Genomic DNA, 20847 nt, shown 5'->3' on the forward strand with positions numbered 1-20847 from the left:
GTCAGCTGTTGGCAGAACACCTGCTAAAAGGCCCTTACAGCTTCAGAGGAAGATGTGGAGCCCTGTAAATCCGGTGATTTCCACAGGCCATGCTGAGGGGCTGAGGGGCCGAGTCCCCAGTGTCTCGGGTCTCCCCACAAGGCAAACAGTGCTGTCATGCCCACAAGTGCTTCGAAGGATACTCTGGCTTAGAGGACTCGGGCAAAAGAGAGGCACTGGCCCATGTGCAAAATGGGGTTTCAGTCACGTCTTTGGCAGCATGTGAGGTGTATGTTAACCTGGAAAGGAACCCACAGTGCTGCAGTAATTGTGTTTTCTGTCTCGTAGGCACTTGGGATACCGAGAGGCACTCATGGGCACGGCTTCTGCATCTGCCTGATCGTATTTAAGGGACAGAAGAGATATCTATAACTAATCTGCCTGGTAAATACCAGCTCCAAGCACAGGCAGCTGCAGGTCTAGATAAGATTTCTTGCAGCTAATTTAAACTTTCTCCGCACACCAGTGGATAATCTCAATGTAAATAATACATTTCTTCTTGACCCTTCAGTGTAAGTCAGCACGGCGTGGGGGCCTGGCTTTGGTCCAATGTCCTGAGTGTCTGCCGCTTGGCGTGCACACAGGCTCGCTGTGCTTCCCAGGACTCAGATTCCACCCAGAGCGGGTCACTGGGGACCACTTTTCCATTCAAGGCCCCAACTGCTTATTTTTTGAGACAGGGTCTCACTGTGTAGTCCAGGATGGCCTCTAACTACTGAGCCAGGCTACCCTTGAATTCACAATGATCCTTCTGCCTCAGCCTCCCAAGTGCTAGGATGACAGGTATGCGTCACTGTGAGGGTAATTTTTTTTTTAATTTTTAGAGGCTTACTGTTTATTATATAGCCATTATGTCAGAGATGAGCTGTTATACTCTAGTAGTTCTTTCCTATGCTTATAGAGAAAAGGATTTTCAGTTGTGAAATGTCACCTTTTCTAAGACAGGTGAATCCACTTTTTCAGTACATTTACACTTAGCCAAAATCCTGAAAAGCAAAGCTGTCCGTAAACTGCACAGCATGGAGGCCGTGAAAGTGAAAGAGAAGCACTGGGTTCCCTGAGCCGCTTAGCATAGACACTCAGGAAACAGAGTCGGGAGTCACAAACTGTCTTGACTTCAGTGTTAGCTCAAAACTTCAGTGACAATTTCTGCAGGGGGTAATATCTTAGGAGCTGCCTTAAATTGTGACAAAACTAACATGTCATTTAATTTGGTGTTCTGTGAAAATAAAAATTCTGCATGAAAGCCTGAAATAACATTTAACAAACTAAGGTAAAAAAACAACTCATTGTTGACTCTGAAGATAAGGCGTTAAATGCTAAGATTCCTGGGACCTGGCCACCAAAGATGGTACTGGACACATACTAGCTGCGGCCAGGCATGCTGGAAATCATTTCTGGGTCCCTGCCAGCAGCTGTAGGTCACATGACTCTGGCTTCATCACCCCCAGGGGTCCCCTGAAGGATGAGTCCGGGTGGCTATTCTCCTGTGGACCTGCAGGGGTGGCCAGTGGAGACTGGAAGCCCTGGGCTTCTGCTCCCCTCCTATAAGAGGTCCCTTGGGCCACCTATGGGAATGGCCCACTGGCTCAAGTGTCCTGTCAGGACAGGAGGCACCCTCAGGGTGGCCCACATCCCTCCACTCAGGCTCCTTACCTCTGCTTCCCACCCTGCTGTAACTATCCCCAGCTCCCAGTGTGCACTGTGAGGACAGAAGATCCATCTTCAGTCAGACCTGCTGGTGAGGAAAGTGAGAAATCTTCCTAGCCTTAATGTTTGCCCACCCTAAATATATGAGTGCATCCCCATAACCCTGATACCAGGTGGAAATGCTTAGAAATTGCCCACTTCTGTGATCTTCATTTATGACTGGCTTTTGCTATTTTGGAATCTTAATTCCTCTGTTTGAAATCCATTGTGTGTGTGTGTGTGTGTGTGTGTGTGTGTGTGTGTGAGAGAGAGAGAGAGAGAGAGAGAGAGAGAGAGAGAAACAGACAAGGTCTACTGTGCATTTCAGGCTGGCCATGAACTCACTTTGTAGCTCAGGCTGGTCTTGAACTTGCAAGGATCCTCCTGCCTCAGCCTCTTAAGTTGCTGGGTTACAGGTGTGCACCATACCTGGCTTGAAATCCATTCTTAAGCTGGTTTCCTATGAGCCTGAGAGGCGCTTGTCTCCCAGGTTGAAGCTGGAGGTTTTCTTCCTACAGCTTCCCTGTGTACCCCCTTGGACATGTGTCACATCTTCCCAAGGTTGACGGACATTCCAGTGACACTTCCTCCCAGCTCCTTAGAAGTTGTGACTGAATTTTCCCCTCCTTCACCAAAGGCATCATCCTGTGTAGAATGTAAGCACCTGACTACAAATGAATCTTTAAGAGGCCACCCAAGCTGCAAGACTGCCGCATGGGCCCAGTGGAAACTGATGGAGTGGCCAGGGCCAGCTCTGGTTCTGGCTGTGCGCTGAGCCCCACACTTATGCCAAGACACAGCTGCCACACCAGTCAGAATGCGCCACGTGGATTCAGCCACTCAGTATCTCCACGGCCACCTTCAAAAGAAACAGGCTCGACAGCACACAGCTGGGAAGGAGTGTTTTATTTTATCACGCAGACTGGAAACATCTTCAGGTGGGCAACCACAACCGAGAGAGGATGATACATCATTTCAGAGGTGGGTGTGAGGGACCTGCATCTCCAGGACACAGCTGCCCTCGAAGTCACGTCCTGAGGGGCCAGAGAGGAGACCCTGGCTGCGGCAGGCCCAGAGCACATAATCACAGTGCAAGGCTTCACCTGGCTTCACATCCGATGAAACTCGGGAAACTGCAGTTTCTAAACAGATTCAAGTCGGAACCCGTGGAAGTAAACAGCACTGTTTAACCGTTTGCTTGCTATAAAAGTCAAATTTGCCTAAGTAATTAGGCATATTCAGTTTCAAAAAGTTTATTCTCACAAATGTACCTTCCTGAGATAGAACTTCTAAGCAATGAAAGCCGACTTTCACGCTGAATGCAAAGAAAACTAAATTTGAATACCAGCATTAGTGATTTCCTTCCCCAGAGGCTTAATGCTTCCTGTAGGTTCATCATGTTTTCAGTCATCTATACCACACAGAGTATATTTCCTGGGTAAATACTCGGGTTAGTGGCCTGTTTCCCGTTACCACTTGTACGGCTGTTAATATTAACAAAACTACAGATGTGCCTTAGCCCAGCAATACACAGGGAAGCTTCTTTTGGTCCCCATTTACATTATTTCCTGTGGGCAGTGGTGACATCTCACCATCCTTTCCCAGACTCCACGGTCTGCAAAACAGTCATTTACCTGACACACAACAGAAGTTCATGTCTGTTTGGAAGCAGAGCTAGTTGGTTTTCTTCCGTCTTCCATTTTTGGAGTCCCACATGATCACAATGTTAAAATATGCCAAGAAGAGCAGGAAGTTCAAGCAGGACACAAAACACACCAACACAGCAAATAAGTCTGGATATTTCCTCGGAGGTTCCAGGGTGACAGACATGAGCGTCAGAAGGACCATTGTGGTCACTGAGGCAAGAAACTGTCCAGGGAAGAGACATAACTGAGTGGCAGGGAGGCAGGAATCAATTGCACTGGCAGCACAGACTGGATGCTGTCAGATGGGCAGAGTGAAGGGGAGGCTGGGGCGCCCTCTGGCTTCATAGCACATGGCCCTGGTGCCCGAGCCCCAGCTTCCGCCTGAGTCCTGGCTGGTGTTCACCTCCCTGGCATCCCTGGGGCTTGCACCCCACTGGGATAGGCAGTGGGGAGCCAGGGGTGAGCGCACATCCCACAGAGCTTTTGCAAGATAAGTGGGGAAGGACATCCTGTGCTCAGCACGCTCAGGGGAACACGGGGGCAGGGGACAGGGTCCTCCACCTAGCATTTCCCATGTATGGGTGGTGGAGCCTATTGCGGGTAATGCTGGCATGTGGAAACAAGGCTGTGGCAGGCCTGCCTTCTGGTCTCTCTCACCCCAACTCCTTCCCGGGCACCTGGTGGCCCTCTGTATCTGGTACCTCCTACGACCCCATCGGCACTGCAGAGTGCCAGGTGCAGGGCCTGGGGGCCCGGCAGCCCCCAAACACAAAGCTTGGCTCGCTCACAGGCATGCACGCAGGCCCAAAGGCCTGCACTGACGCATACTTCCCTCCTGGCTTCCTGGGCACGTGCCACTTACCAGGCATCGGATGCCATGGGGCAGGAGCGCTGGCTTCAGGTATGGCAGGTGCTTCCTCACAGCAGCCAGAAAGGCCCCCAGCTGTAGGGCCTCCTCTGAGGCCTCGGCCCAGGCCGGAAGCAGGGCCGCACATGCCATGCAGAAGGCCATGGTGGTGGCAACTGAGGGCAGGAGGAGCCCATCCCTGAGCAGCAGCGGCAACATGCTGGAGAGAAGCGGCCACAGGTAAGGCAGAGGAGGGGAGTGGCCGGGGCGCCCCAAGAAAGCAGAGCTCACACTCACCTGAATGTTGACACAAGTAAGAACCACGCGGACATGAAAGGAACCTCATGGAGAACAAGGCAGACGGGGCTAAGGCAAGCAAGGAAGGAAATGTGGGTGAGCATTATTCTGTGGCGTGTCACCAAGACTCCAGGCACTGGAGAACAGCAGCACACTTCCTTTGTCCCTCTCTCAGCAAAGACTGTGTCTGGGGTGCTAGTTCGGATCTGGGCGCAGGACTTCACACTCCAGCACCAGCTGCAGCGCCCATCCAAGACAGGACTGCACAGGGGAGCTCGTGATCTCCCTGCCTTAGCCCAGCGCCACTGTCCACTGCACTTGTGGCTGGGACCTGGGCCTGCACTAGTGCTTGGAGTGACAGCAATGACATTGCACTTTGCCTTCAAGTCCTGCCTGGTGGCAGCTCCCTCTCACAAAGCTTTTCTAATGACTGCTGACCGCTGCTGCTGCTGTTGCTAGTATCACTATTATTTTGGCTCTTTTCTAGGGAAAATGCTCTGCAAGAGTTTGTGAATGACTTCCCCCTTTGCCCAGCAGGCTGTAGGCTTAGTGCTTGCTGAGTACTGCTAGCCTCTTCCTCTCCTACCACCAGACTCACACATGAGGCCTGGCAGGTCCTCCCCAGGTCGCAATGCCCTGAGTCTTAGGCTCCTGCATCATCTGGGACACCTGATGTGCCTTGGCCCAATCCCGTGTGCACAGCCCAGCCAGCTGGCTTCGGGACTGGCAGCACAGTCTCTCTTCACATGGCAAGCCCGCCCTCACCTTCCAGGGCTTCTGCACGCACAGGGACCCTTGGGAAGCACAGGAATGGGTGGGGCGCAGAGACCAGAAGAGAGGTGTGAGGCCCCACAGCAGGACCAGAAACTCACAGACCAAAGTGGAGAAAGCAGCCCACAGAGGCCACACATGAGAGATAGCTAGACAGGGAGTGGGCAGTAGTGGAGGGAAAGGCACCTAGTGCCCAGGACCCAGACCCCAGAGGGGCAGTGACACCAGGGCCACTGCTCAAGTGATCTGCTCAGGAGGCACATTTGTTTCTCAGCACAGAGAAGACATGGGAGAAACAAGAAATTAAGTAAATCAGTAATTCTACCTGATTTTTGTGTCAAATATAAAGTAAAATAATAGTTGCATGTAGGAAATTTGTATGGATATATTTTTCATTAATTTTATATAAATTATACATTTACTCACAAGGCCAGGTGTGGTGGCACACACCAGTAGTCCCAGCAGTAGGGAGGCTGAGGCAGGAGGATTGCTGTAAGTTCAAGGCCAGCCTAAACTACACGATGAAATCCTATGCCCCTCCCCCCAAATAAATGTACTTCTCAACACACAAGAAATGCACGTGCCAAGCAGTTCTACTCACAGTGCTACCAGCAGAATGGACTTCTCATGTACCTGGAAAGAAAACAAGAAGAACGACAGCGCACAGCTGACCTGGAAGAGAGGGGAAAAAAGGAGATCCACGTCCCTGTGGGCCCAAAGAACAATCACTCCAAGTGGCACCTGCCTACCTCAGTTTCTCTGGAGGTAAAATATAAATGCAGTGTGCATAATACCTCAGATTTTAAAATCAATGTGTGTTCTTCACAGTGCTAGAGGCAGAACCCAGGCTTTTTGCACTGAGCTTTATCCTCAGCCCCTTTTATTTTTTAAATACTGAGCAAGGTCTGGTTGGCCACGGTCTAAATTAGCCTGCGTGAGCGCAAACTTCAGCTCTTCCTGCCTCAGCCTCCCAGTGTGCAGGGAATACAGGTATGTTTTATCTGGCTTCAAGACTCGTCACTAAACAGACTCGCTGAGCACCCATATCCCAGGGCCATACCCTCACACTCCTGAGGACAGCTGCACTAAAAAGCCTGAAGGGCAAAGGCAGATCAAAGCCTAAAAGGAGCGGAGTAAACCTGCAGGGCATTTAAGGTGCTCACTGCTGTGCTCTGTGTCACATGACTCAGAAACCCATCTGCTGCTTAGGGTTTAAGTCAGTTACTTCTGTCTGTCCACAGGCTGGCACTGGGCCTTCGGGATGGGCATCTGCAGACAGCTGGGGGCCACATGGCTCTTCCCTGCCCCTACTCAGTCCCCTGCCATCCGCCCTCTGCCACCATGCCCACATATGTTGACCCTGCTCCTCTGCACCGCAGGTCTGAAGTATCTTTGTACTTTCTTAGGGTGCACTGCCACCAGCACCGATGCCTCTCTCCACAACTCCCAGGCCAGTGGAGAGTGCAGGGATACAACAGAGCAATAACGAGACATGCGGCACCTGGCAGCTTCACCTCCAGTCCATGCCACCCCAGCCCTCCCTCACCTGGGGCTCCACAGTGGTCACCATCCATGTCAGTGACACCAGCTACTTTTAAAGGTCACTTTACAGACCAGAGGGCTCACGTACCCACTCTGAGCAAGCCTGTGCAGAGACACCCCTGTCACCTGCAGGCTGGCCCCACTCCCTGCCTGGGACAGCCTGGCCGGCTGTCCCCAGCCCCGCTCATGCCTGACGCCAGCTGCTGGATCACATGGCCTGAGGAGTCTCATTGAACTGTAGAAGAACCAAAACCTGAAGGTGCAAGGAACTCACCAGGGCAAATCGGAAGCCCCTCAGAGAGGGACGCAGCGTTAGCTTTACACAGGCAGGAAGCACGCTCAAAAGTGTGATGAGAAAGCTAGAAAAAGAACAAAGTACATCATGTTGTTTGCAGAGGTATAAATGCAGCTAGAACATTTTTAAAATTTAAAGATTGCATTTAAAGATCAACTTAACTTCATTTCCAGTAAGTTTTACTTAGTCTAAATGACATGTAAGTATCTGCACCAAAACACACTCACTTTTATGTGAAAGAACTGTAACACTGAACACCACTTACTTTACACTTATGACCAGAGAATGTACCAGATCAGCACTCAGTGACAAAACCTCTGAGCACAGCGTTCGTGAGCCTCCCTCAAAGCTGCTGGCCGCAGGGCACCACAACTGCCTGTGCAGGCCCAGGGCGCTGTAGGAGAAGCCGAGGAGGGACCCACAGCCCAGGTAAGGTGGCTGCAGTTCCGTCCGGCTCAGTCCTGTCCTGCCTGGCCAGGCTCAGCTGAGACCCTGAGGCACCAGCCTGCTACTGAGCCCGCAAGGCGCTTGCTGCAGGAAGACCCAGCCTAGGGCACGGCTGCCTCCTGCAGTCCCCAGCACCTCCCGATGGCGGCCTGCCCAGCACCACAGCACGCACGCAGGCAACTCTGTGACAGTCACACGCGCACACGCATGAGTGAGCACCAACACAGTTACCTCCCACTCGTTCCACTTTTCTGGCTGACACTTTGTGACTACCCGTTGTGATTATAGCTGCTGGTTGACATGAAGCCCCACTCAGCACCGTCTCCCCTCTCTGGGGAGGGGAGAGCTGGGGCACTGGCTCCCCTGGGTGGGTCTGAGCAGAGCCCCAGGGCACACAGGAGGTTGCTGGAGCCATGCAGTTACCTGATGAGAATCTGGGTGTCACGCAGCAGCAGGTCCTTCACCTTCACAAAGACACTGAGGCTGCACCAGACGTTGGCTACCTTGTCCTTAAAAGAGATTTGTGGGGTTTGCATTTTGGTGCGATTCACAGAACTGAGAGCCCATGAGCCCACAAAGTGTGTGTGGCCTCAGCCTCTAAGCTTCTGAGACAGGTGACGCATGTGTGGCAGCAGAGTGAGCTCTTGAAGCTACAGACTGGCACACTATAACCCACACCTTTGGGCATTCAGCGTTTTTCTATAGCGGGGGTTCGTCAGCTGGCCGTTACCAGACTTGCCAAGAAATACTGGTAGTTTTGAAAGAGCGGCACACTATCCCTAAACACTGAACTTACTCCTTTGGAAATTTTGTTAAGAAACCATTCATCCCCTTCTTCCTATGACACCTATTACATTGGACCTTTCTCCTCACACACTGAAATGATTATTAATTTTAGGGGTCCCCTACTGGGTGCCAGCAATGACCAGTGCTAAGACGTTTAAAAACCTCAGCAGTTGTGCTAGGATAACTTTCAAATTTAAATTAGCAACTATAGCTCGCCTGCTTGTAAACCTATGGTCTAACACGGGTGCTGACACCAAGACCTGGTTATCCCTGACACCTGGCCCAGCCCTCCTACACAGGTCACAGGGGTGTCCTCAGACTCTTGGAGACAGCATGTCTGCACCATCTCAGTCTCCGTGTCAGCACCCTGTGTGTGGAGAGGAGGGGACACTGTCTCCCGAGGTGAAGCAGGGGTGATAAAAGAGGCTCAGACAATAGCTCTGCCTCTGCTCCTGATGGGGCTCAGCCTGGGTGCACTCTGTAAACCCCAGGGGACTGAAGACCCTCAGCCAATAGGGCTTGCCCTCCTGAAAGCCACCAAGAGCCACTAGGGATATGTGTGCTCCCAATTAGAAAGATACTCGGGCTCTTCAAATTCTCTTCAAAAAGAAATGTTATTCAAAGGCAAATTATCTACAAATATGTTGTCTCTGCCTAACTTTATTAAATGGCCTTTTTGTTTCAGAAAAATGGTTTGTTAAATTACTAAATCTAAGTGATCAAATTATTCACATAATAAAAGTTTAACAAGAGCAATTAAAATAGCATTAAGTGGAATGAAAGGTTCTCATTAAACATGGGCATGCTGAGGCCAGAGACCGTGGACAGGGCCACAGCAGTCCTGGGCACACAGGACTGTGGGCTCAGCAAGTGCTTCCCTTCCCTAAAGCCACAACACACAGAACTGTTAGCGGGCCACCTGCTCCCCACCCTGCCAAACCCAGCTGAAGCTGCAAGCTGGCTGGCCTGGGGGTAACGGGGCCCACGTGCCTCAAACAGTCCTCGGTCCACCGGGAAGAGGCGCCTCAGGACCTGCAGGGTCTGCTCCCACTCAGTGAGGAACGGCAGCCAGCAGAGCGCGCAGGAGGCTACCACGGTGCAGGCCAGCCGGAGCAGCGAGCCAAGCCTACAGAGGAGGAAGCCTGCTGAGTCGGTGGAGGCGCTACACCCTATGATGGAGAGCAACATCTGGACTCTCGACTTGCATTCAAGCCACAGTCAGCTCTGATCAGGGGGCTCACTTCCCCACTGAGAGCCTGCTTCGCAGCGAGGCTACACGCAGCTTCTGCAGGTTTAAAGGTACAGTTGTGGAAATGCCAAGGGCCAGGCCCACAGTGAGCTGGCGACACAGTGCCAAGGTGCTCGACCCTCCCAATGGCCAGTGACACAGTGCCAAGGTGCTCGACCCTCCCAATGGCCAGTGACACAGTGCCAAGGTGCTCGACCCTCCCAATGGCCAGTGACACAGTGCCAAGGTGCTCGACCCTCCCAATGGCCAGTGACACAGTGCCAAGGTGCCTGACCTCCCTACCGGCCCACATACCCTGCCCACCAGGTGCCTCTAAGTTGGAAGATTTAAAAGAATATAGTACACGACATCATAGTGTCTCCCCATTCATTTATGGCCAGCACGTTTCTAAGAACTCACCTTTTAAAGGCAAAGGTAGAATGTAGGATTGTGTTTAAAAAGGTCACTCACCCCTTTCCTTTGAGACCCTTCTGAAAACACTTGCCAAGTAAAAAGCAAAAGAACGGCAGGGAATGGTAAAGTTCCATCTGCTTGTAATTCAGCGCTAAACAAAAGGCCAGTGACCCCAGCAGGTCCCAGTCACGAGACACTCCAAGGACACCCCACAGGGCAAGGCCGAGACTCACGCAGTTATATATGTGTCTGGGTTGAGGAAACCACCCCAGAGTGCACAGCAGGCACATGCATACCCCCATACTCCCTTCCACGGTGACGAGCAACTGGGTCCAGGCTCCCCAAGGCCTGAGGTCCACAGGCCAAGAGACCTTTGGCTCTCTTAGCGCCGAGGTTCACTGTAACAGATCCCAAAATCCAGTGCAAGACTCCAGTCCCCCCAGTACGGAGAGGAATCTTCCTGCAGCAATGCAGCTCCTCTGCAGCAGAAAGAGCTAACTGGAGCTTCAAGGAAGCTCAGTGGGATGAAATTTAATAGGAGCGGCAAAGGGAAAGACAGGCGAACTTCTTACCCAGACAAGACAGACCCTGGGAAGAGTGTACCGGTAACACCTGACTGGGAAGCTCAGGAAAAACATTGGGCCTGGGATTCGGGCCATGTGGCCAGCAAAGGATACTGAAAATGTCCATGGTCGATGAGAATGAGGCCAGGGTACAGCAGGATACAGAGGGCACTTGCGGCCTAGGAAGAAAGACACTGTGAAAGGGAGGTTGTGCCACTGGGGGACGAGCGTGGCCATGGCCAGTGAAGGTCCCCACTTCCCAGATCCCGATGCTTCTGTCCACAAAGCCCACCCAGGCCTGGCAAACTGTAGATACTCAGGTGTGCACAGAGATGGCGTGGGATGTCACAAAAGGGTGTTTGTCAAAGCGAGTCAGGGAATGAGCCCATGCACAGTGGCCATGGAGGGTCTGACAGCTGTGACTAGGGGAAGGACAGCAGTTTTCCAAATGTCTTGCAGCTTAGTAATTCTCAAAAGCCAGCTCGAGTCAGATTTACCAATCAATAATAAATGTAGCACAGTGTGTGACCCACCAGTATGGAATTTCCAAATTAGTGTGGAGTAAGTTGATGCCTTCTGAACGAGAACTGACAGAGGATATAATGCTCCCCATTATTCTGTCTGTTCCCCAAAGCATGGCTTCCTTATGGCCTGTCATTTATATGCTGATTAAAAAAAAAACAAAAACACTGCAGGCTGGGCATGGTGGTGCACTGCTGTGATCCCAGCACCGTGGGAAGCTGAGGCAGGAAGATTACAGTTCAAGCCCAGCCTGGACACCTTAGCAAGATTATCTTGAAATTTTAAATAACAGCTTGAGGATGTAGCTTAGGATGAAGGTCCCAGGTTCAATACCCAGTACTGCAATGGAACAAACAGAATTATGGAGGTGAAATCTCTGATTGCTTTAAAGCTTACCTTTTTCTTAGTTGAGATTTCTTTTAAACAACAGCAGTACAAAACCACCGCAGGTATGTAAATCATCAAATCAGCAATGAAAACTGAAAATGCAAGCAAATAATTCTGAGCATGCATCCATCAGGATCTGTGGTAACCGCTGAGCGCCTGCCTGCCTGCCTTGCTCCGCCGAAGCCCTGCAGCCCTCTGCACTCCGCCAGGGCGACTCCCAGGCTAACTGCCAACTCGCTCTTCTCTGACACACCGCACACTGGCTCCTTCTCAGGTAGGCAGCAGTCCATCTATCCTGACCGGGGCTTAGAAATGAGTGTAGCCAGGCATGTGGTGCACACTCATCACTGCAGCACCCCTGGAACAGGGATGGAGTCACCAGCCTTGAGGACACACAGCTGGCATCACAGCCTTGGTCGCATCACTGCTCTCCAACACGCAGGCTCAGGGAGAGGTAGAGGACTTGAACTCAGGCTGTGAGACTGATGGCCCGAATGCAGACAGCCTCAGCGGACAGCGCTCTGAGCCCGGGGACGGTGCGTGCCTGGCCTGCCTGGCCTGCTTTCTCAGCTCTCCATAGAGACAAGAATGCCATGGTCTTCCTCAGATGCTCACAGCACTCAGGGAATAAATGCAAAGGATCCAGAACTGCTTTCCACTCTTTTTTTTAGCATATTTGGTCTTACAACATACGCATCTGGGGGCAGATATATAGTTACTCATTTTTGCCCGCTTGATAAGGCTGGGGACGGAACTCAGGCCTCTGCACAGAGCTGCACCCCAGTCCTTTATTGAGACAGGCTTCACTAAGTTGCTAAACCGCCCAAGATGGGCTTGAACTTAGGATCCTCCTGCCTTAGCTTCCCAGACTTCCAGGATTACAGGACTATGCCACCACACCTCTTGCAGTCATGCAGTTTTTAAAGTCATTAAGAACAATAGTAAAACCAAGCTCTGTGGCACCCGCCTGTGACTCCAGATACTTGGGAAGCTGAGGCAGGAGGATCTTAGGATTGAGGTTTGGGCAACTCCAGGAAGATCCTGCATCCAAACAAAAAATAAAGAAACCCGGGTGGTGCTCAGTGGCCAAGCACTTGTCCAGTGCACCCAGGACCCTGGGCTCAGTCCCCAGCCCTGCAGGACATGCGAGGAGGCAGGGAGGAAGAGAACAAGGATGAGCAACAAGAGCACTTGTATCAGCATCCATCATCAGCCGCCCCACCCGTGCCGTACCTGTCGCGCGCATAAAAAGCTTGTGCGCCGCGCTCTCGTGACCCCGCGATGTGTACAACGCCACCCAGGCTGGCTCGATGCGCTCCGCTCTGTGGACCAAAGCACAGCATGTGTACGGGGTGAGGACCTTGCGCTCTCGAAGCAGTGGGTACACAACCCGCAGTGCAGCCTTGGGGTTAAGCTCACAAAAACCCACCACACATCCCAAAAAGGAAAACAGGTTCAACAGAGACTGGGCAAAAGTCACTCAGATTTTTGCTGATCAAAGTCCAAAGTCTGGGACCAGATACTGTTAGAGAGAAGCACTGGCTTCCATCAGGATGGGATAGGACGGTGCCTCCTCCAGGTGGCAGGGAGCCGCCAGGCTGCTCCTGGCGTCTAGGGACACTCAAGCCAGTGCCATCTGACTATGCTTGCCATCTGCTTTGGGTCACCCCAGGAAAAATCTTTGTAACCCACAATGAACAGTTCTCCGAAGTCTGTAACGTGTAACATTTCCACATAGAAACAAAGCTAAGGGTTTGCATTCCATTTAAAAATGTACTACAGGTAGACACTAACAAAGGAAACAAAAACATGCTTCTATGAAAAAAATAAGATGAAATTCCATCCCTTCAGAAAAATCATAAATGTTCAAACATAAAAGTTACTGTTCTGGGGCTGGAGGTTTAGCTCTGTGGCATAAGCACCTGCCTTGCAAGCAGGCAGTCGTGAGTTCGATCCCCAGTACCGATAAAAAGGAAAAAGACAAAAAAAAAAAAAAAAAGTTACTGTTCTTAAAACCCACATGTGATCAATGAAGCGACAGTGGTTACACGTGGTCCCCACTCTGCAGTGAAGCAGAGGAGATGATGCCAGTGACAAAGGAAGGGATGCTTACACGTAGGCGCACAGGAGACTGTGGTATGCCGTGAGAGGCGGGTAGTCCAGGCCCCAGTACTGCAAGTCATTGTCACTGCTGTTGAAATACCTGTGGAGAAAGCGCTGCTGTGCTCCCTGGCATCCGGGCACTGACGCCGGGGAACAGTGCACGGCATTCAGGCTACCGCAATGCCTGGCAGCGAAGTAACAGTGAGTGAACATTAAGCCCCAGCGCCCACAGGCCAGGCACAGACCTGCCGTGGCCAGGGCCAGCACGCACAAGCAGCATGCCATGGAAAGACAGCATGCATATGGTAAGCTACAACACCAAAGTTCTTAAAGATCACAAGGTGGGCCAGCGTGGGCGCACACACCTGTCATCCCAGCACTCGGGAGGCTGAGGCAAGAGGATCAGGCATGAGGGAGGGTTCAAGACCCACCTGGGCTACAAAGTGAGCTCAAGGCCAGCCTGAACTGCACAGCAAGACCCTGTCTCAAAAAATAAAATAAAAAATTTTTAAAATAATAATAAAAATCACAAGGAAACAGTAAGAAATCAATTTCAAAGAACACGTGAAGACTTGGTTTATAGGAAGAATCGACCTTATGAACCTGTTTCTGTTTTTGGTTTGTCTTGGTTTGTCCTCTGCTCTGGGGCTGTCACACTGAGCTGCACTGCTAGTCCTTTTTCATTCTGTATTTTGAGACAGGGTCTCACTGGGTTGCTAAATTGCCTGAGGTGGACTTGAATTGCGATCCTCCTGCCTCAGCCTCCCAGGCTGCTGGGATGACAGGTGTGCCCCACCATGTTGGCTGGGAACGGGCAGTTCTGAACAGGACTATTTCAGCTAACACAGAATGAGTGCCTACTATGTACAGGTTCCTGTAAATGAAAGAAGAAAATCGGGTTCAGTAAGCCACCAGGAGGCTCTGTGGGGAGCTCTGCTGTGAAGGAACTACCAACCACTATGACACAGAGAATGAAACTCCCACCCCTTGTTGCCACCCATCCCCCAAGGTCCCCAAGCCTACATAAGGGATTTAATGACTGCTGGTGCCAGAGGAGCTATAGTCCAAACCCAGCCTGGGTGGCCTCGCGGGCCTGTCTCTCTCAGGACAGAGCTCAGGTGGCCAGGCAGGCTTGGGGTGGGCATCGAAGGCTGCTCTGCTGGGGGCCTGGCCCAAGCCCCGGACCGGTCACTGTCCCACCAGGTGACTCACTGTGACAAACCAAAAGACCCGGGGCGGGGGGAGGAGGCGCCCGTACCACTGTCGGACCGGTAAGTTCAGGGTGACTTCCTGCCAGTGTCGCTGGGCTTCATAATCCCCAAAGAGCGGTGGCTTCCCGGCGCCTGCAGGAAGAAGAACAGCTGTGAGCCCAGGCCTGCAGGCCGAGGGGACAGGGACGCCAACAGTGATCCTCGGCTCCAGCCCCCATGTGTCTTAATGGGTGGGCATCACACACTCAGTGCTGTCAGGGATAGAGCGACAGACAGACTCACAGAGCCGGGTAGGAGCTGGCCGCCTACAGCCCAGCTGTAATTCCCAAAGTGGAGAAAGGCCTCTCACACCAGCACCGGCAGGTGTGACACTGACATGGTGGTAATAAGGTTGCCTGAGGCTTGCGTCACCATGGAGAGCCTGGAGTCACCAGACGCCCATGTCCAGGGTATGTGGGATAGACGGACCTGTGGCCTCACCCATCCTTGTTATGCCCTGTGTCGCGGCCCCTCATGACACTGAGGGCACAGCACTCCCCAGTGCTGCTTCCTCCTAGCACAGACACCTCAGTCCCACGGGTCCCCCCTCGGGACCACACGGCCTCCTCTCTGCCACCACAGACAGAACTCCAGTTCCTAAGACAGAAACGTGTCCTGAGCTCAGATGGGGCATTCCCAGGGCATGTGGCAGGTCAAACAAATGCCTGCTTCACTAGCAGGGCTGGTAGTGCACCCTGTAGTCCCTGACCTTGGAGGCTGAGGCAGGAGGACTGCGCTCATAGTGAGACACTGTTTTCTCCAAACAAACAAAAACATTACCCTAGTAGGAGGGTAGCACCCTGCAATGTGCTTCTGAGAGGAAAATGGTTCCCCAATGAGTTCACTGTAGTTCCCTCGTATATTTGTAGGTGTGTGTGCACAAGCGTGTGAGTGGGTGTGTGTTTCTAGTCCCATAAATGAACCATTGAGCATGGCTTCTTTTGGGGGTGGAAAGTCCAACTTTTGGATCGCAGGGATAATAAAAGTCAGGGAGGATCTTAACCAGCTTCCTGTCCCTCAAAAAATCCAACTTGCCAGATTTCCGCAGTGGCACTAGATGTGCGGTCAACATGGGAGGATTTATTGCCAATCTCTCAGGAGGAGGAAGATGGGTAATGATCCTCTTTAGGGCTGGGAACAAGTTTTAATCCAGACTCTGACCTACTTCAATAAATTTAGCTGACACTGGCAGTGAAATTAGTGCTTAAGTTTCTAAAATGCTCAAGTGCCCTTCAGCAGCCCAAAGGGCAGCCAGGTGGTACCTGGGAGAGCCCCTCCCAGGGGGCAAAGAGGACCCGGCCTCAAAGTTAGTCTGCGGCACAGTCACTCAGAAAACACCAGTGCGCTTAGCTCTGAAACAGCGCCCCGGTACTCAACACCCCACTCCCGCCCAAGAAAGGCAACTTCTTGTTAACAACATGTATTTTATGTTGCCTTCACACTGATAATTTAAACATTTGAGGAGGCTGAAGCAGGAGGATCACTGTGAGTTTGAAGCTGACCTGGGCTGCACAATGAGACTTTGTCTCAAACCCCACCAAAAAACCCAAACAAAAACATAAATGTTTAAGAGAAGAAAAATTTGGCTAAAATGTTCCATAATAAAATCTAGCTTTTAGTTCCCTGGTGACTGAGAATTTATACATCCTTCCAAAGGGCAGCAGTTGAAAGAAGTGAAGCCGAACCCGTTATGATTTAACAAAGACTCATATCTTGCAAAACGGGTTCTCCACGACCTGCTCCTCCTGCACACCCAGCATCCACAGCGGAAAGATTACTACAACAGCACAGCCTTGGAAGGGCCAAGGTTGTCATTTTATCTGACAACCCTGCTAACGCTGTGGGTCAAGTACAGTGGAACTATGGATCTCTGTAAGAAACTATAAACACATCTGTCCACCTCCCAGAGGTGGTTTAAACCAAAAACCAAAATGCGGTCAGTGTTTTTAAGCCTGTGAAAATTCCGTTACACAACCAGCTCTATCCAACACACTTTATAAATTTTAGAAAAGGGAAATACACCAAGGAAAGCAAGCAGCTTGCGGCGGTATATGCTGGGAGGAAAGCAGGTGCAGCAGGGCTGGGCCTGGGGCATGAGGCTGCAGCCTGCACAGCAGGAGGGCACCGCCCAGGCCCCAAGCCAGGAAGCAGGGCACCAGCCTGGCCTCACATCCGAGGCACAGAGCACCGACTCTAACGGTCCCTGCGAAGCGCCGGGTCACACAGATCACCCTGAGCAAACCTGCACGGCTTTCTCTCCCGAGCCTAGCTTTTGTGACGGGGCCCCGGCAGGGAACCCAGGAAGGTGGTGGGCTCTCGAGGGCACCGCACTCTCGGGTGGGTTCACCTACGATGAACCCACAGAGGGGCCTGGCCAAGGAAAGTGGGGCCCAGAAGGTCTGTCTCCCGGCTTCTCCCTCCCTCTCTGCCCCAGGCCCCATGAGGTGGGCAGTGCTGCCCCACTGACCCCACCAGCCCCTGCCATCTCCTACCTGGAGACCCCACAGCAGCAGCTGAGACCCCTGCATACCACAAAGCTAAGTCCACCCTCTCCCTCCAAGCCATGGGTGGCGGTACTGTGTCTCAGAGACAGGGACAGGGACCAAGACAGCATGAATTCACAGAAAACCCACGCAGCCCATAAACATAAAGCCACACTCGAGCTCATGAATCTTGAACAAAACTCAAACTGAAACCATGATTAGTACCTAACGTACTTGAAACACTGAAAAAGTTTAGCACTGCCCCTGAAGCCACAGGGATGCCACTTGAGAGGGTGCGGATGGTGACAGAAGTGAAACCTGCCTGTGGCACTGGAGCGAGCTCTCAAGCTGCTGTCGTCTGAGGCTGGGTGACAGCTCAGAGAGAAGGTGACTCGAGGACCCGACTGCCTGGGAGCTGCAGAGCCAAGGAATCTTGTGACAGCTGAAGATAGGCTGAGCCTGCTCCTCACACCTGGCTCAACCCCCATGGCCCATATTCCCACTGAGCGCCTCGACCTGGAAACTAGGCTCCTTTACCCTGTCCTCACACCATGCTCACTGCACGGCAGGAAACCGTTGGTTTTCACTCACCGTGGCCCTCGTCAGCCCTGGCCAGGCCCACTCAAAATCCCTGCCGGCAGACCTGAGCTGCCTCACAAACCTCAGGGCCAGGGTTGGCTTAGCCACACAAGCATTTGCCTGGCAAGTCCAAGGTCCTGAGTTCAATCGCTGGTACCCCCCAAAAATAAAAACACCACCAGGCCTGCTGACAGGTCTACAATCCCAGCACTAGGCCAGGAGGATCACCTTGAGTTAAGATCAGCCGGGGCTACACAGTGAGTGAGTTCCAGGCCAGCCTGCACTGCATAGTGAGACCTTGTTGCAAAAATACATTAAAACACAAATCTCACGGTGTGATGCTAAACAGCTGCACGCAGAGGTAGGGAATACTCAGGGAGAGTGACTGCGCGTGGGACCTGCACAGACGCCGGAGCATGCAGGAGTGTGCGCAGCAGGACTCAAATGCCTTGGCTCCCACCACGGCCCCCAGCTTCACGGCTGCACCTCTGGGCAGTCTTGGCCAGGCCCTCGTCTGTCTCCGCAGCCTCAGAGCCAGGTCCTGAGAGCACTGACTTTGAAGCCAGGTAGTTACCACTTCCAGGCTGCCCCACTGTCCTCTCCATTTACAGCTGGAGATGTTACTTAGGGACCTGCACCTGGGAAATATCCTCAGAACAGCTCCTACCACTGTGTGACCTTTGTGGTCTCATCAGCTGATTTCTGTTTACAGCTCTTCTTTACTACCGTGAATTCTTTTCCCAAGCAAATAATTCGCCTAACAAATTGTATAAGCAAATCTCCAGCTGCCCCACATACACCACTTGGCTCTGGGATGCAGCTGCGCCCCAGTGGCCAGTGGCTAGTACAGGGCTCCTGCTCCCATGGCTGCTTCCCAGGCAACTCAGACTTCAAACCCGTGCTCAGACTGCTCTTGGGCCATCACCTCCTCCCACTCCTGCCATCCCTCAGCCTCTCTGCTGACTGTGCTGTGACCACTGTGCTGCCGGGTCCCCAGAGCTGGGGCACAGGGCTGGCACGAAGCACAGCTGAGCACCTGCAGGGGTAAATTCACCTCAGCCTCATCCCAGTGCCCGTCGGAACTCAGTCCCTTTCTCTAAACAATACACAGCAGGCCTCACCCTAAACTCTCACACACGTAATTCCACCTTCTCCAGAGGCTGAGGCAGGAGGGTTGCAAATCTGAGATTTGCCTGGGCAACTTAGCAAGACCTGTCTCGAAGACTGGGGATGTGGCCTAGCTTGCCCAGAACAGATAAGGTCCTGAGCCCCATTCCCCATAACACGCATGCGCACGCGCGTGTACACACATATACACACACACACACCATACGCGTGAGCTTACTGCTCTTCAGAATCTAAACGCCCACCTTCCAGTTTTTGTCTCCCGACGTCCCGGGTAGAACACACCTGTTTTCTTCTACCACAAAGTCCTGAGTTAGACGCTTAAATGTATTTTCCTGACCACACCCACAAAGCCTAAAATTCCTTTCTCAGTCATTGAGCAAAATACAAAAGAAACAACACAAATTCAAAGGAATATTTATCTAATTTACTTTTTGGTTTTTTGAGACAAAGTCTCACCATGTATTCCAGGTAGGCTGGCCTTGAACTCGCTATGGAGACCAGGCTGGCTTCAAAATCAGTGACCCTCCTGCCTCAGCTTCCCGAGTCTTGGGATGAGAGGTGTGTGCCACACCTAGCATTTCACAGACTTTTTAAACAATGAGAATATCTTACCTGAGTAAGAATGAAGAGAGACCGTCCACCGCACGGTAAGTCCCATGAGGATCGCGACTGCCATCCAGTAGCATTTCTCCATGGTCCTCCCGGCTCTGCTGCCAGAACTCTTTAACAAGGAAATGTTAGCTCTTCTCTAGAACCAGGAGCTGGAGAGCTGGAGGGCTACAAAGGGGTGCTTTGCCTCCGAAAGTCAAAACCTGACTGTGCAGAAACAGCCTGGAGGAAGAAACACCAGGTCCAGCTGAGCACAAACCTCAAGGACAAATCCAGGAGCCCCAGGAAAAGGTGACAAATGAGGCCTGGGCTGGGGCATTGGGAGGGAAGGGGTGGTCTCAAATCCTTACTCCCTGGTCGTAGGATTAGGAAATGTGCTTCCGCCAAGGTGGCACTCACCTGTAATCCCAGCACTCTAGATGGCCCGAGGCAGGAGAGTCGCAAGTCTGAGTCTTGCTGGGGTGGCTCAGTGAGACCCTGCCTCAAAATAAACAAGGGAAAGCACTGAGGACAGGGCTCGGTGTGAAGGTCCTGCATTTAATGCCAGTATCAAAGGCAGCAAGGGGGCCTGTGTGTCTACAGGCACAGTGAAGGTTGGTCGTACAATTGTTTTTGAGAAAACCACAGTGTCAGAGGCAGCGTGGTCACTTACCACAGCCGCAGGGTGGCCCGGAGAGGAGACAGTCCCAGAAGGCCTGGAGCGTCTGCTTTCCTCCCGAAAGCCCGTTACACTAATCACAGCACTTTCCCATCTCTGAGCAGGCTTTCTGAAAGCCTGCCAGACCCAAATTTTAGGGAAACGCAACGCAGGGAAAGCCAACTGTTTGCTCCCTTTGGTGGTTCTTTCCTCTCCTCTCCTTAGGCGGGTTTGAAAATAAGAAACAAACTGTCTCTCCCTCTTCCCTCTGAAACACGATGGGCCATTGGAACCACAGGATAGACCTGAAGTACAAACCACAGAAATAGCAAATCCACTGCAGATGGGCACGCTCCGCCTAGTTAGCTAAAATTATTCTCCTTCCAGGTGTGGTGCTGCTCGCCTGTCACCCCAGCACTCACGAGTCTGAGGCAGGAGGACCATCATGAGCTTGAGGCCAGCCTGGGCTACATAATCAGTTCAGGCCGGCATACACTACCAAGTGAGGCCCTGCCTCAAAACACCCGAATAAATAAAATAATTTTCTCAGAAATGTGAGGAGACAACTTGAGAACTAAGAGTCCA

At 52.1% G+C, this 20847-nt stretch overlaps 2 protein-coding genes across 11 annotated transcripts in view; one reads left to right on the forward strand and one right to left on the reverse strand.

Moving 5' to 3' along the window:
- The window catches only part of Itgb3bp (integrin subunit beta 3 binding protein), a 64764-nt gene extending 52643 nt beyond the window's left edge, over positions 1-12121 (forward strand). For 2 of the 9 annotated variants that reach the window (XM_063259439.1, XM_063259453.1), the window contains one exon: positions 6696-9126. In XM_063259439.1, the coding sequence (XP_063115509.1) occupies positions 6696-6775 (80 nt within the window). In that variant the 3' untranslated portion in view covers positions 6776-9126. Of the gene's footprint in view, positions 1-327; positions 1286-2246; positions 2957-6695; positions 9127-11606 lie in introns of those variants that run through there. The other 7 variants (XM_063259432.1, XM_063259437.1, XM_063259426.1 and 4 more) reach the window with 7 other exon arrangements.
- Alg6 (ALG6 alpha-1,3-glucosyltransferase) lies at positions 2620-19731 on the reverse strand. 2 transcript variants are annotated; one of them, XM_023561204.2, is made up of 15 exons: positions 19629-19731; positions 14835-14919; positions 13587-13676; positions 12707-12795; positions 11483-11565; positions 10679-10743; positions 10059-10250; positions 9350-9485; positions 7997-8082; positions 7106-7190; positions 5891-5961; positions 4519-4587; positions 4237-4441; positions 3363-3597; positions 2620-2870 (listed from the first exon to the last, which is right to left on the reverse strand). In XM_023561204.2, the coding sequence occupies exons 1-14, from the start codon at positions 19708-19710 to the stop codon at positions 3403-3405; spliced, it is 1533 nt and encodes a 510-aa protein (XP_023416972.1). In that variant the 5' UTR covers positions 19711-19731; the 3' UTR covers positions 2620-2870; positions 3363-3402. The 2 variants fall into 2 exon arrangements, with proteins under 2 accessions (XP_023416972.1, XP_012998278.1); XM_013142824.3 differs by having other exon boundaries at positions 2620-3597; positions 10059-10244.
- Positions 19732-20847: the final 1116 nt, after the last annotated feature.

This window comes from Cavia porcellus, unplaced genomic scaffold, assembly GCF_034190915.1.
Source record: "Cavia porcellus strain 051 isolate PalLab524CR breed Dunkin Hartley unplaced genomic scaffold, mCavPor4.1 scaffold_1, whole genome shotgun sequence".
Lineage (NCBI taxonomy): Eukaryota > Metazoa > Chordata > Mammalia > Rodentia > Caviidae > Cavia > Cavia porcellus.

Bases quoted from the DNA above. Each gene is read 5' to 3' on its own strand.
- Alg6 (XM_023561204.2), bottom strand. From the start codon at position 19,710: ATGGAGAAATGCTACTGGATGGCAGTCGCGATCCTCATGGGACTTACC. The intron at 13,677-14,834 runs GTACGGGCGCCT...CTTTCTCCACAG, and splicing joins AACTTACCGGTCCGACAGTG to GTATTTCAACAGCAGTGACA. The intron at 11,566-12,706 runs GTACGGCACGGG...TTGCATTTTCAG, and splicing joins GCTTTTTATGCGCGCGACAG to TTTTCATTGCTGATTTGATG.